The sequence below is a fragment of the Macaca nemestrina genome, chromosome 7, assembly GCF_043159975.1.
Source record: "Macaca nemestrina isolate mMacNem1 chromosome 7, mMacNem.hap1, whole genome shotgun sequence".
NCBI lineage: Eukaryota > Metazoa > Chordata > Mammalia > Primates > Cercopithecidae > Macaca > Macaca nemestrina.
In genome coordinates, this window is record NC_092131.1 from 143,315,695 (window position 1) to 143,331,355 (window position 15,661).

Here is a 15,661-nt window from a genome sequence, read left to right on the forward strand (position 1 = left end):
AATGCCCATAGGATCCCTGGAGAACACAAGATTTGGATCATATTAAAACGGAGTTACTCTATCAAATGCAATGCATGGTCTTTGATTAGATCCTGGTTTGAACAAATCATCCATAAAACTATTTTGGGGACAAGTGGCAAATTTGAATATGGACTAGATTTTAGATATTAAGAATTATAGTAGCCACTGCGCTCCATCCTGGGTGATGGAGTGAGACCCCACCCTGTCTCAAAAAAAATAATAATAATAATTATAGTTAAGTTTGAGATGCAATAGGCCGGGCGTGGTGGCTCACGCCTGTAATACCAGCACTTTGGGAGGCCAAGGCGGGAGGATCACAAGGTCAGGAGATCAAGACCATCCTGGCTGACAGTGAAACCTCTACTAAAAATACAAAAAAATTAGCTGGGCGTGATAGTGGGCGCCTGTAGTCCCAGCTACTTGGGAGGCTGAGGCAGGAGAATGGCATGAACCCGGGAGGTGGAGCTTGCAGTAAGCCCAGATTGCGCCACTGCACTCCAGCCTGGGTGACAGAGCAAGACCTCATCTCAAAAATAAAAATTAAAATTAAAAAAAACCCCAACACTTTACAAGATCTAATCCCTGTCTATCTATTTAGCCTTTCTTCATTCCTTTTATTTGCTATGCTTCAGGCACACTGACTTTCTTTTAATTCCTCAGGAGTCAAGCTCTTTCCTTCCTCAGGGCCTTTGCATACATGCTCTATCTGCTTAGTTACTCTTTTTTGGCCAACTTATTAAACTAGAAGATTCACTTTTTAGGTATCATTTTATTTTTATTTAATGAATTAATTTATTGAGACAGAGTTTTGCTCTTGTCACCTAGGCTGGAGTGCAACAGCATGTTCTCAGTTCACCGCAACCTCTGCCTCCCAGGTTCAAGCGATTTTCCTGCTTCAACCTCCCAGGTAGCTGGGATTACAGGCGCCCACTACCATGCTCAGCTAATTTTTGTATTTTTAGTAGAGATGGGGTTTCACCATGTTGGCTAGGCTGGTCTCGAACTCCTGACCTCAGGTGATCCACCCGCCTCAGTCTCCTAAACTGCTGGGATTACAGGCATGAGCCACCATGCCCAGCCTCAGGCATCATTTTAAATGTGACCTTCTCAAATATATCTTTCCTGACACTCCCTAAGTTGTAAGTCCTGATAAAAGCAACTAAGTTATAAATCCTGATAAAAACACTCATAGCTTGTGATATGTATCCTTAACAAAATGTATCTCAGTAGAAATAAATTAACAATTATTTGTGTAATTATTTAATATCTGCCCCTTGTCAAACTAGGAGGTCCTTAATAGGCAGACACCATAGCCGCCTTGCTCGTGGCTGTATTCCGACTACTAGTGAGCACCCAGACATGATACCTGCTCAATAAATATTTGTTAAATAAATGAATAAATCCTAGACTTGAAAGGTCAGGTTAAGTAAGAAATAAAATGATTTAGCAGTATTCACCATGTAGCAATAAATCTGATCCTTATATCCTTTGGCCTCAGAATTCTGAGGAGTATGGATGACTCTGGGCCCATATCTGACCTAGATATAGCTAAAATGTTGAAGTTATACAAATGAGCTGTTGCTATAACCAAGATAGGGAGAGCCAGGGCTTTAAGGGTATTCTTACACAGGCAAACAAATCATTATTTTATACTACTCTGTGTAATTCACTGACTAAAGTGTTGAAGAAAATATGAAGATGTAATTCATGACCTTAATAAGATACTTTCGTTTAGGAAAAAAAATGACACATTTACATGGAAAGAAAACTGGTAACTAGGTATTAACCAATAAGGGCTAAAAAAAGATGATGTAGCCAATAACAGCTAGATGATGGTTAGACAATTGTACTCTGCCTTAGCTGCACATTAAAATCACCTGAAAAGCACTCAAAATTAATCATGCGCAGATCCCACCTCCATTTAATGGAGTTGGTGGTAGGTTCTGAGGACTGGCATTTTAAAAAAAGCTTCCCGTACAGTTTTAGCATACAATTTGGGTTGAGAACCAGTGGTTTGAGGAAAGTAGAAGTAGCTTTACTAAAGAGTTAGTATTTGAAATGTTTCTTAAAGGATGGGTAAAATTTGGACAGGCAAAAAGGAATGAGAAGAGCTTTCCAAACAGGGCTTAAGGAGTGAGATATGGCAGGAAAGTGCAGAAATTAGAAGGTATAATGTATGTATGGGATGGAGGGTTATCAGTGAATAGACACCATTTTGGCTGAAGTAAAGTATTGGTGAATAGAACATATCTTGTATTTTTATCCCCATGCATGAAGTGCTACTGAACATTTTTGGTATATTATTGACGGCATCAGTACGGTATTCTACTGTACTATTGAAGGAATCTATACCTTCAATAGGTATAAGGTGACAAACTTCTGAACTAAGTGAAAGCTCTAACAACAAAAAGAATGGCTATAAGAGATAAAAAGAGTAAACCAGTAAATGACAGAGCCATAAATGGCACTATAGGAAGAATTTAAAGCTACACATTATTAAAGAATTTAATGTTTGGTCACACCAAATTCATTAAACTTTAATAATAGCAAACCATCATAAAGGCAAATCATCTAAATAAATAAAAAAGTTTATTCTAAATTCCTTTAGCACTGAAATATAAACTTCCATCATTAGATGTCATCCTAGTTCTGGCCGGGCGTGGTGGCTCACGCCTGTAATCCCAGCACTTTGGGAGGCCGAGGCGAGTTATCACCTGAGGTCGGGAGTTCAAGATCAACCTGACCAAAATGGAGAAACCCCGTCTCTACTAAAAACACAAAATTAGCCAGGCATGGTGGCGCATACCTGTAATCCCAGCTACTCAGGAGGCTGAGGCAGGAGAATTGCTTGAACCCAAGGTGGAGGTTGTAGTGAGCCAAAATCACGTCATTGTACTCCAGCCTGGGCAACAAGAGTGAAACTCCATCTCAAAAAAGGAAAAAAAAAAAAAAAAGCCTGGGCATGGTGGCTTACGCCTGTAATCCCAGCACTTTGGGAGGCCAAGGCGGGCGGGTCACCTGAAGTCGGGAGTTCGAGACTAGCCTGACCAACATGGAGAAACCCTGTCTCTACCAAAAATACACAAAAATTAGCGGGGTGTGGTGGTGCATATGCCTGTGATCCCAGCTACTTGGGAAGCTGAGGTAGGAGAATTGCTTGAATCCGAGAGGCAAAGGTTGCGGTGAGCCGAGGTCGCGCCATCACACTCCAGCCTGGGCGACAAGAGCAAAATTCCATCTCAAAAAAAAAAAATAAGTCATCCTAGTTCTATCTCTAGGGTTTATCTTTTTTTGATTCTTAGAAAGAAAATAATAAAATACTTATTGCAAAGATCTGTGAAAAAGAAGTGGAGAATTAAAAAACAAAAAGTGATTTGAGGTAACACTTCAATTGTTAATCCATCCCATCCTTATAAAGTACTGTATTTAATAATTACCTTCATAATTTGATGGTTACAAAATATTATGCTAAAATCTTTTATTTATAAGCAGATCAAAAGACATCTCTAAATCAAGCTCTTTTGATTTAGAATCACAATTAAATAGCTATTTCTATATCATACCTTGTATTTGGTCATGGTGCTAAAATGATTATTCCGAAAGAACACACAAAGTTCTCCTTCCTGAACCGTTGAAGTTAGTTCACATAATCCATGGTATGTCAGTTGAGTGGCTGTGTTATTTAGAAACTGCTCAGCTACAAAGCCTATAGAACCAATGCATAATATTAGATAGAATAATTTCAAAATTAAAAAGTTATTCTTTTTCTATTTAAAGTGTGTTCCAAGCATGGAAAAAGGCCTATCATTATAATACTTTCCCTACTACTTTATGATGACTCCAAATTGGACATCTGTGATTTTAATTTTGCTATGAAATATGTGTATACAGAAATTCCTAACCTAAAGAAATAGTTACATGAAATTCTTTTTTATAAACAAATGAATTTACTTATACCTCACCTACTATTACAAAGGATTTCATGCAGGTTGCAGTAAAAAAGCAGACACAATAAAACTAAAACTCATCAAAGCAAATAAAAAGACAGGTGTCAGGCAATTTTAAAAATGGGTAGGAAAGAAAAATGTCAGTCAACAGCTACCTTCCCAGTAGCAAGGTGTTTTCACATTAAAAGATTTTACAAAAATCCTAGATAATTCTTAAACTTCTCAATTCTTAATTGTAAACTTCTCAATTCTTGCTTTAAAACTACAAGTAGGCATAAGGCTGAAGAGAAAGCCGTGGGATAAATGATGCCATTTGTAATGGCTTTTTATGCCATTTTTTATTCTAATCTCCTCCAACATATGCCACTCATGTAGCTGTATCAAGTTTGGAAACAGATCTTATGGCTTTTGTTTTTGAAATACAATAAAATATGCAGAAGTGATCTGGGGTATAGTTTAAAACATATATATACACACACACACACGCACGCACACAGCTGATCTTCATAAACACAATTGATCCTCATTGCAAGTTCGTATCTGCAAGTTCATCTGCTGGCTAAAATTTATTTAGAACCCTCAAATCAACACTTGCAGCATTTTTATGCTTGTTTGTGGACATGTGAAGACCGGTGAAAATTCTGAGTGGCCCAATGTGCACATTCCCAGCTGAGGTCAAACAAGGCAACATTCTGCCTTCTTGCTTCAGCTCTCTCACATACTGTAAACAAGTGTCCCTTTCATGGTCTATTTAGCGCCAAGTTTTTCACATTTTTATGCCTTCTGTTGGTGATTTTGCTGTTTCAAACAGCATCCAAGCATAATGCCAAAGTGCTGGCTAGTATTCAGTAGACAAAGGCTGTGATGTGCCTTACAGAAAAAATACATGTGCTAGGTAAGTTTCGTTCAGGCATGAGTTATACAGGTTGAGAGGCTAAGTATCACTTATCTGAAATGCATGAGACTAGAAGTGTTTTGGGTTTGGATTCTTTTGGATTTTGCAACATTTGTGTTATACTTATCAGCTGAGCATCCCTAATCTGAAAATGAGAAATCTCAAATGCTCCAATGAGCATTTCCTCTGAGCGTCATGTTGGTGTTTAGATTTTGGAGCATTTTGGATTTTGGATTTTCAGATGAGGCATATTCTATCTGTAGTGCTGTTGGCTGTGAGTTTAACGCTAGTGAATCAACAATGTATATTAAATAAGGTGTGTTTAACAGAAACACACATAAAACAAGTTTATGTATTGATCAGTTGATGAAAATGTTGTTACCAAAGGCTCCTTGGAAACTAACTCATATTTATCCTAGGGACAGTGGTTCAGCATTCACTAATTCAGTGTTCACAGCAACTTTATAGAACATAGCTATCATAAATAATGAGAATCAACTGTATACATATTTTTTTAAACTTGTATTTCTCTTCTTTGCCTCCTTCCTTTTGGAGTAAGGAGAGATGTCTCAGAAGCAATGGAAGAGGAGGGAAGGGAATGCCCTAAAAAGTTTCATAAGTGATCTGAGAGATACAGATATAAGGACTAAAGATAAATCTGTGGTATGAAACTAACACTTCAACAATAAATTTAAAATAAAACTTGGTAGGGCCAGAAGCAGATAACATAGGTTTATTCCACTCCCTAGACATCCCTTAGTGTCAAACCATAGTACTTCAAGCTACAAAGTAGTTGTAAAAAGTTACCACACTATAGTTATCACACTACTGCAAGGACTTTGTTATGACAGAAAGTACAAAAATTATAAAGAGGTCTATAGTCAAAAGAAATTCATTGAATACTTGCAACTTTTTCAGTTTATACATTTAGATATAAGAAGTTTCTCCACCTGATTACTGTTGTTACTTTGCCAAGTACTAAGTTACCATATACTAATGAATAGCATTTATGATGTACACTAGTAAATAGCATTTACTATTATGTAGCATTTAAAGAGTAGTCATTATGCCTGTGCTGAAAAGTACCACTGCTATCTGTAATATCTGTATTACTAAATGTTCCCTTCACAAAGATGTTTTTAAATGCCCCTTCCATACCTTACTCACACAATATCCTCTCTACAGATCCCTCTCAAAAAGATACAGAAATTCAGTAGATATATAGCACATTACTTTCATGTTAGTGTGAAATTCAAAAATTCAATATTAGAAAGGTCTTTCTCTGCTACTTCTTTTTACAGAATAGGACATAGGCTCAGAGAGAATAAGTGACTTGCCCAAGGACATAAAACTAGTTATGGCAAAGTGAAGACTGTAACCTAGGAGAATTATTATGGGTATTAAGTTTTAAAATTTATTGCAGATGAGTATTATAAATGCCACCTGAATTATATCTCTCCCAAAACCATAAAGCATAACTTATTAAGAACTAGGAAAAACAATGTTTCGTAATTCTCCTGTCATCTCTTAAACAGTGGTTTTAGTGGAAAAGGCTAATCTAGTTTTAACTTTTTACAAGTATTTAAACAAATTTTGGAAAACAACTCTAAGTGTTACACAGTGGTTTATTTATCTGTAGACTTATCAGAGCATCATTATAATGCTCAAAGAGGTGTTACTGATTCAAATAATCCATGGTTTATTTACAACATTCACATTAAATCTCGATTTTATTGTTAGATACTGTTATTGATGATACTAAAGGTAAAAAAATTCATATAATGATAATAGAGTATTATTCATGAGAATAAATGTAAGCCCTATTTTCCTGAGAAGATTACTATATTTGAAAATATTTCTTATATTCAGAAATTCAAGGCTGGGTGCGGTGGCTCACGCCTGTAATCCCCGCACTTTGGGAGGCTGAGACGGGCGGATCATGAAGTCAGGAAATAGAGACCATCCTGGCTTACACAGGGAAACCCCTTCTCTACTAAAAATGCAAAAAAATTAGCTGGGTGTGGTGGCAGGCGCCTGTAGTCCCAGCTACTCAGGAGGCTGAGGCAGGAGAATGGCATGAACCTGGGAGGCGGAGTTTGCAGTGAGCCGAGACTGTACCACTGCACTCCAGCCTGGGCGACAGAGACTCTGTCTCCCAAAAAAAAAAAAAAAAAAAAAGAAAAAAGAAATTCAATAATAAATTAGTTCATTAAATTGTTTTCCTCTATTACTGGACAGTTATTAGAGAACATGAAAGTAATGAATGCCTTAGAGATGGTGAAGTTAGAAAGACAGGTACTATCATTAGGTAAAAAGGAATAGAATGTAGAAATAGGAAGGAAGGAAATTTGATTTATTTAAAAATGTTGCCTAGATGTGGTCCTGTCTGAGATTTGTGTTCAAGTTTAAGCTTAGTCAGAACTTAACTTGTCACTGTGACAGCTTTAAACAATCTAATTTTAAAGAATTTAATCTATATTTAAGTTTCAAAGATCAAATACATTATATGAATGTATTTTTTTCTCAAAAGGATGGGCAAGACAATTTATTTTAATGACAAATGCCCAGATTTTACTTGAAAAGATAAAAGCTCATACAATATTTTTTTGTTTTTTTTGAGACGGAATCTCACTCTGTTCCCAGGCTGGAGTACAGTGACGCTATCTCGGCTCACTGCACACCTGGCTAATTTTTTGTATTTTTAGTAGAGACAGGGTCTCACCATGTTGGCCAGACTGGTCTCGAACTCCTGACCTCAGGTGATCTACCTACCTCCCAAAGTGCTGGGATTACAGGCGTGAGCCACCGCGCCCAGTCCACTCATATGATTTGATTCCAGGAGTGCAGTAGGGAGCCCAGAACATTTTACTGTGCCAAAAAATAAGTGCTCAAGGAAAGATGAGGAGATACAAAAGAACACAAGACCCAACTTGAGGGCATCCCACTGGCCATATCATATTTAGAATAATTAAAGCATCAAAAAGAATAATGATAATGGATTATAATACACTGAATAAAAAGGAATCCATGAGTTTATATTGATATAATTTTTTTTAATGGGGAAGGAGGAGAAGGAAGAGAAGTGAAAACTGTTCTGTTACAGAAGAATAACAACTAATAAATAGAAGGAATAACAGAAATTATGACCACCACAGTAATAATTGATTCAGGCAAGAATCAATGGATGCCAGATCTACTGGGTGAAAGATTATTAAGGAATAGCATATTCACACAGTTCAAAGAATAACATCACAGGTGACTTATTAACTACCAAGGGAAAAGGGCATCTTTACAGTATTAAAACCTGGCAGATATTATCTTATATTTGAACATCACCAAGAATGAGATAATCAGGCTCATGTGCCCCCGATTTGATGCACTGGGAAAGACATAATGTCACCTATGTAGCATCCCTGCCAAAAATATATAACCTGAATCTACTAATGAGGAAATAATCAGATGAATCCAAATTGAGGAATATTCAATGGAACAACTGGCCTGGACTATTTTAAAAAGTCAATGTCATAAAAGACAAAAAAGGAAGGAAAGGAGGGAGGAAGCAAGGAAGGAAACGAGGGAGGAAGCAAAGAAGGAAGGAAGGGAGGAAGCAAGAGAGGAAGGAGGAAGGAAGAAGGTTATAGAACTGCTCTACATTACAGAAGACTAAAGAGATGTGACAACTAAATGATTCTTAATTGGAGCCTACATTGAAAAAAATTAAAAGCTGTAAGGGGCATTACTGGGAAAATGGGATAATTCTGAATATGAACAATATATTAAATAATATTGTATAAATGCTAAATTGCTTGAGATAATTGTATCGTGATTATATAGGAGAATTTATATAAGAGAATTCCTTGTTCTTAGGAGACAAATGATGAAGCATTTACGGACAAAGTGCTTTATTTGCAATTAATTCTCACAAGATTTAGGGAAAAAAGAGTGTGTGGGGCTAGGTGCAGTGGCTCATGCCTGTAATCCCAGCACTTTGGAAGGCCAAGGCGGGCAGATCACCTGAGTTTGGGAGTTTGAGACCAGCCTGACCAACATGGAGAAACCCATCTCTATTAAAAATACAAAATTAGCTAGGTGTGGTGGTGCATGCCTGTAATCTCAGCTACTCGGGAGGCTGAGGAAGAGGAATCGCTTGAACCTGGGAGGCAGAGGTTGTGGTGAGCCAAGGTTGCATCATTGCACTCCAGCCTGGGCAATAAGAGCAAAACTCCGTCTCAAAAAAAAAAAAAAAAAAAAAAGATTATGTGTTCGGTGTGTAGGAATACAGAAAAAAAGAAAACATTCAACATATTAACAATTGGTAAATTTAGGTAAAGAGCATATAAATGTTCATTGTGCCATTATAATATTTTTTATGGGTTTGAGATTTTTCAAAATAAAAGTTGAAGAAAGAAAAAGGAAACCAATATTATTTAATAAAAATAATAAGCCAAACTATAATGTTCAGTATCTATGGCACATAATAAAGGCTCAATAAATATTTTAATAAATGAATAATACATATCCTAGAAATATTTTTATAAGTGTATTTTTGTCCTAGGATCAACTGTTAAAGAAACATTCCTAGGCCGGGTGTGGTAGCTCACACTTGTAATCCCAGCACTTTCGGAGGCGGAGGTGGGCAGATCAGCTGTCAGGAGTTTGAGACCAGCCTGGACAACATGGTGAAATCCTGTCTCATCTAAAAATACAAAAAATTAGCCAGCGTGGTGACGTGAGCCTGTAGTCCCAGCTACTTGGGAGGCTAAGGCAGAACAACTGCTTGAACCCAGGAGGCAGAGGTTGCAGTGAGCCGAGATTGCACCACTGTACTCCAGCCTCCAGCCTGGGCAACTGAGCAAGACTCTGTCTCAAAACAAACAAACAACAACCACACACACAACAAAAAAGAACGATTCCTGAGAGCATCTGGAATTAAATGAATAGCTCTGGTGAAGTCTGGCTGCTGGTACTGTGCTTTTTTAAAACTTGCTGATTTTTGCTGCCATGAAAAATCAGCATCATCACAACCAGATTCAAAAAGGTATTGTTTCTATTCATCACTATACTGGAAAAAAAGTAGAAAATAAAAAAGGTATCAACACCCAAAAGCACTGTGTTCTACAAATAAGTATTCTACGTAAAGTAAAAGTTCTATACCTTTACTTACAAGGTATTCGCATCAAGAAAAGTGAATGTTATCTAAAACAAGTTGAAAGAACACCTAACTCTATTTGATTATTTGCTAAATAACATTTCTTTTTCCTTAAAAAGGAATTTGAGGGAATATATTTCTTATTCTCCATACCTTGATAGGAAATAAAATGTGTGAATTTTTAAAAAGTTATCATCTGTGACCAAAACTTATTATTATTTTTTTAATAAAGATTAGAAATAAGTCAGCTTTGAGGTATTATACTGATTTAAAGGGAAAGCTACAATTGCAGGCTAAACAGAAAAAGAAAGCAGATTATTTCAACTGAACACCACTCAAGATAATATGATATATGATGGGCTGGCTGAGGTGGCTTATGCCTGTAATCTCAGCACTTTGGGAGGTCGAGGCTGGCAGATCACCTGAGGTCAGGAGTTCGAGATCAGCCTGGCCAACATGGTGAAAACCCATCTCTACTAAAAATACAAAAATTAGTCAGGCATGGTGGCACATGCTTGTAGTCCCAACTACTCGGGAGGCTGAGGCAGGAGAATTGCTTGAATCCAGGAGGCAGAGGTTGCAGTGAGCCGAGATCATGCCACTGCACTCCAGCCTGGGTGACAGAGCGAGACTGTCTCAAAAAAAAAAAAAAAAAAAAAAGATAATATGATGAAGAAAAATGATGAAGGAAACCTAATTGCTAAAAAGTAAGTAAAAATGTCTATTATGGTCTATTATGGCCTTTTATTTTCCATGATTTCTTAGTGTTTTATACAAGTAACCATTAGTGTTAAGTAATTATTTCAAATGAACTACATACTTGTAGTCACTTATGAACAAATATCTAGTTTAGCTTTTTAATTATGCTGAATGACACATATAATTATTCTTTAATATGGAAATCTGGCATGTAGAATTTCACCACTATGAAATTTATATATCAAGGAAGTAATCAATAAATATACCCAGTAGATATTCCCTAAAAATTCTATACCATTTTAGAGGGTTTCTTTCTTTGCTTTTACCATGATGTTCTTCCTAAATTATCAATAACACATATATTAACTATAGTTTTTCATTATCCTGAAGAATCAATGTCAGAAAAATAATAATATTTGTGACATCAGGTTAAGGAAAAAGAAGTAATGAAGGGACTGACTTTTTTGTTCATTTTATTAATTATTGTAGTACTAAGTCCCATCCTTACTGTATTTGTAGCCATAATTGGGAAAGATGTTAAAAGTGTTTCACATAACTTCATACTCCATAAGTCAGTTTATCCAAGTATTACTTCTTGGCTAGCATTCTGTCTGTTACCACTTTCTGAATCATATTGTTCCTTCAAGTACTACTGAATAGCATACTCTAGTATACTGGACATTACTGAAGAAGGATTCCATAGATAGACATTTTTAAAATAGGAGCTTCTTTTTAGTAATATATCTATGGTAATGAGAGCTTGTATAGGAATGCAAACTTCTAGTGAGTGGAGTTTTTCCCCCCTACAGTCTAGTTCATTGAGAAGGAATTTTGTTAATTGAGATAAAACACTTTTCTAACAGTTTTTGTTGCTTCTTTCCCTCCTAAAATTTGAACATTGCTGCCTCATGCTGTAACGAAAGAGTTGTCAGAGAAATCAACGATCAACGACTGTATAATGTTTTTTGCTTTTTGTTTTTTTTTTAAGACAGATTCTATTCTGTTGCCAAGGCTAGAGTGTAGTGGCATGATCTTGGCTCACTGCAGCCTTGACCTCCTGGGTTCAAGTGATCTTTCAGCCTCAGCCTACCAAGTACGTGGAGCTACAGGTGCCTGGCTAATTTTTTATTTTTATTTTTTAGAAATGGGATCTTGCTACATTGCCCAGGCTAGTCTCAAACTCCTGGGCTCAAGCAGTCCTCCTGCCTCAGCCTCCCAAAGTGCTGGGATTACAGGTGTGGGCCACAATGTCCAGCCTGTCCCTGTATCTTTATATGTTTATTGCAAGTAGAAGACTAGCATAAACCTCCCAGCCTGATCAAGACAAAATCCCATCTCTACGAAAAATACAAAATTAGTGCATGCCTGTAATCCCAGCTACTCGGGAGGCTGAGGCAGGAGAATGGCTTGAACCTAGGAGGTAGAGGTTGCAGTGAGCTGAGATCGCACCATTGCACTCCAGCCTGGGCAACAAGAGTGAAACTCCATCTCCAAAAAAAAAAAAAAAAAAAAGATTAGGATAAACCTTAACTAAAATACTATGCATTTTCTTATTATTTTCCTCTTTTGCAAAAATGTGTTAAACTTCTGGATAATTAAGTAATATAATTAGTTGGGTTCTGATTAATATAGATGGAATTCATGCACATATCTTTTATATGCTCATATGTTCTTGTAGTCGTCAGTTTTAATTCTTAAAAATGTGATTATTGTAATAAACTTTCATTATATCTTATGTAAAATAATTGTGTGTCTGAGACAGACTAAAACTCATGCTCTACTTCTCATGATTTCTCTTTCTTTTTTGTTTACCTTTCATAGAAAGAAGAAGTATAGCCTCAGTATTTGTGTGTATTTTTGAAAGAGTAAAATGGGGACTAAGAAGGTATATCTACATGCTATGCCTTTTGATAGCATTCTGTTTCAAATCTCCACTTCTCATCATTGACTGGAACACAGTTGAAAAAATACTAAACTGATTTTGTGATGATGAATTTAGGAATTCCAGTTAGTTAAGGATTAGGAAAACTGATTTTCAGAGGCATATTCTGATCCAGAATGGGGCTTTAATATATTATATTATACTGAAACGTAAGGCAGTAGTCTACTAAAATAGAGTACTTGAGCACCATAACACTCATCTCAGTCAACTGAAGTATTCAGGATCAATGATAAAGTCCATTCAGTACTCCTAAATAATAAACCTTTTTTAAAAAAGTAATTATCAGTAACCTCTGGGTACATGACCATACCAAAGTTAGCAAGTGATTCCAAAGATTTTTAATAGAATTGAGGCCTGATTTTACAAGTTAAATGAAAAAGAATTCTAGGAAAAACCTTTCATTGGCACCTTTATGAAGGATTACTTCTTTTTTTTTTTTTTTTTTTTTTTTTGATACAGAGTCACTCTGTTGCTCAGGGTGGAGTACAGTGGCGCGATCTTGGCTCACTGCAACCTCCGCCTCCTGGGTTCAAGTGAGTCTCCTTTCTGCCTCAGCCTTCTGAGTAGCTGGGATTACAGGCATGCGCCACCATGGCCGGCTAATTTTTTGTTGTACTTTTAGTAGACATGTGGTTTCACCATGTTGGCCAGGCTGATCATGAATTCCTGTCCTCAGGTGATCCACCTGCCTCAGCCTCTCAAAGCGCTGGGATTCCAGGCGAGAGCCACCATGCCCAGCCTATGAATGGTTACTTCTTAAAATTCATACAAGTAATATGACATGTGTTTTTTAGAAGTCTTATTTAATAAATTTGAAAGATATTAAATTATTAGAAAAATTATCTTGCCAAGAATTTCAAAAGTCAGGAAACAGCAGCACTCACCCACCTTCACTAACCAGCTCACTATTGTCTGACTGTTTACAAGAGATGATCTTCTCCACTAGTTGGTTGTAGCTGCAGTTACCAACAGCTTTTACGATGTCATCAATCTAGAAAACAAATGACTGTCTCACTAATCATGGTAAGATTAGAAACAAAACAAAAGAAAGCCATATCACTCTTTATAATTTTATTCTAATACTAAATATAAAACTATTATTTAAGAAAAACAAAATCAGCACTAAAATCAACACCCAACAGTTTCCAAGTTTGTTTACAGCTCAGTATGACACATTATGAAAAATACTGCAGTTGTATTATTTTAATTATGCAAAAAAAGATTAAATAGGATTATTACATGCAACTTTATTTCTTAAGGTCATAAACATGTATTTAAGTGATCAAAATAAAACATAAACTATTTCAGGAGAAAAAATAAGAAAATATCAATTTTTTTCCACCCAGCATAAACTACCAAGCAACAGTTTTTTTTTTAAAAAGTAAAAAACAAATGTTGCGCATTTAAAGCAAGGCAACTTTAAATATGTTAATTTATAGGATTAATAAAATTATTACATTTTATTACTTATTTCCTAGAGAAGTATAGTGGAGATGTGAGTAGAGATAACTAATGTTATTTTCCTGAAGAAAAGTATGTTAATCAGGAATGGTATCTGCTTCATGGTTCTTTTTTGGAGGTACAGCAGAAGAGTAAATTTAAACTTTTAAGCTATAGGAAAATAAAATTGGGCTTCTTCTTTTTTTTTTTTTTTTTTTTTTTTTTTTGAGACGGAGTCTCGCTCTGTCGCCCAGGCTGGAGTGCAGTGGCCAGATCTCAGCTCACTGCAAGCTCCGCCTCCCGGGTTCCCGCCATTCTCCTGCCTCAGCCTCCCGAGTAGCTGGGACCACAGGCGCCGCCACCTCGCCCGGCTAATTTTTTGTGTTTTTAGTAGAGACGGGGTTTCGCCGTGTTAGCCAGGATGGTCTCGATCTCCTGACCTTGTGATCCGCCCATCTCGGCCTCCCAAAGTGCTGGGATTACAGGCTTGAGCCACCGCGCCCGGCCAAAATTGGGCTTCTTTACTCTGTCTCCATTACACTTTGCTTTGACTATAGAAGAAAAAGAGGTTTCTACTGTCTAAACAACTCATATAGTTGCCTTTCCATACATGAAAATATATTTATATTTATAAATTATTTACATGTATTGCTGTATTAACAAGTTATATACCTAATAAATACAAATTTTAGAATTATATAAATAAAAATAAGAGGGCCAATGTTTTCTTCCTACATTCAAATGATCACCTTGAGGACTTACTCTTTGAATACCACAGGTCTCAACATATATCTGCACATACTCAGCAGTGGTTTTCAAACTTGGGGAGCTTATTAAAAAGATGTAAAAGAATTTCAGGCTCAAGTTGCTTCTCAATTGTGTAAGTTTTCATTCCACTGCGCAGGTGATTCCGATGCATAACAAGTTTGAGAACCACCATTCTAGGCTATAATTTATTTTCCTTGTTTATGAAAAAGTCTACAATACTAAGAGACTCTTAACTCATACAACTGGAACTGATGATTGGTTGAGACGACAATCAGTTAATTCAAAATGTCAAAGCAGGAAATTGTGGAAAATGTTTACAGGCATAGATATCTTAAACATTTTTTTTAGTCGGGGGAATGGAGTCTCATTCTCTTGCCCAGGCTGGAGTGCAGTGGTGTGATCTTGGCTCATTGCAACCTCTACCTCCCAAGTTCAAGTGATTCTCCTGCCTCAGCCTCCCGAGTAGCAGGGATTACAGGTACCCGCCACCACACCTGACTAATTTTTTTGTTTGTTTTTAGATGGAGTCTCGCTCTGTCACCAGGGTAGAGTGTGGTGGGACAATCTTGGCTCACTGCAACCTCTGCCTCCCAGGTTCAAGCGATTCTCCTGCCTCAGCCTTCCTAGTAGCTGGGAGTACAGGCGCCTGGCACCACGCCCAGCTAATTTTTGTATTTTTTAGTAGAGTCGGGGTTTCACAATGTTGGCCAGGATGGTCTTGAACTCCTGACCTCAAGTACTCTGCCTGTCTCAGTCTCCCAAAGTGCTGGGATTACAGGTGTGAGCCAATGTGCCTGGTC

At 36.9% G+C, this 15,661-nt stretch overlaps 1 protein-coding gene across 2 annotated transcripts in view; it reads right to left on the reverse strand.

Moving 5' to 3' along the window:
- MINDY2 (MINDY lysine 48 deubiquitinase 2) overlaps nt 1–15,661 on the reverse strand; it is an 83,474-nt gene that overhangs the window by 21,000 nt on the left and 46,813 nt on the right. For both annotated transcript variants that reach the window (XM_071066782.1, XM_071066781.1), the window contains exons 5-6: nt 13,542–13,644; nt 3,585–3,727 (exon numbers count right to left, since the gene is read on the reverse strand). In XM_071066782.1, coding sequence (XP_070922883.1) covers nt 3,585–3,727; nt 13,542–13,644 — 246 coding nt within the window. The remainder of the gene's footprint in view (nt 1–3,584; nt 3,728–13,541; nt 13,645–15,661) is intronic.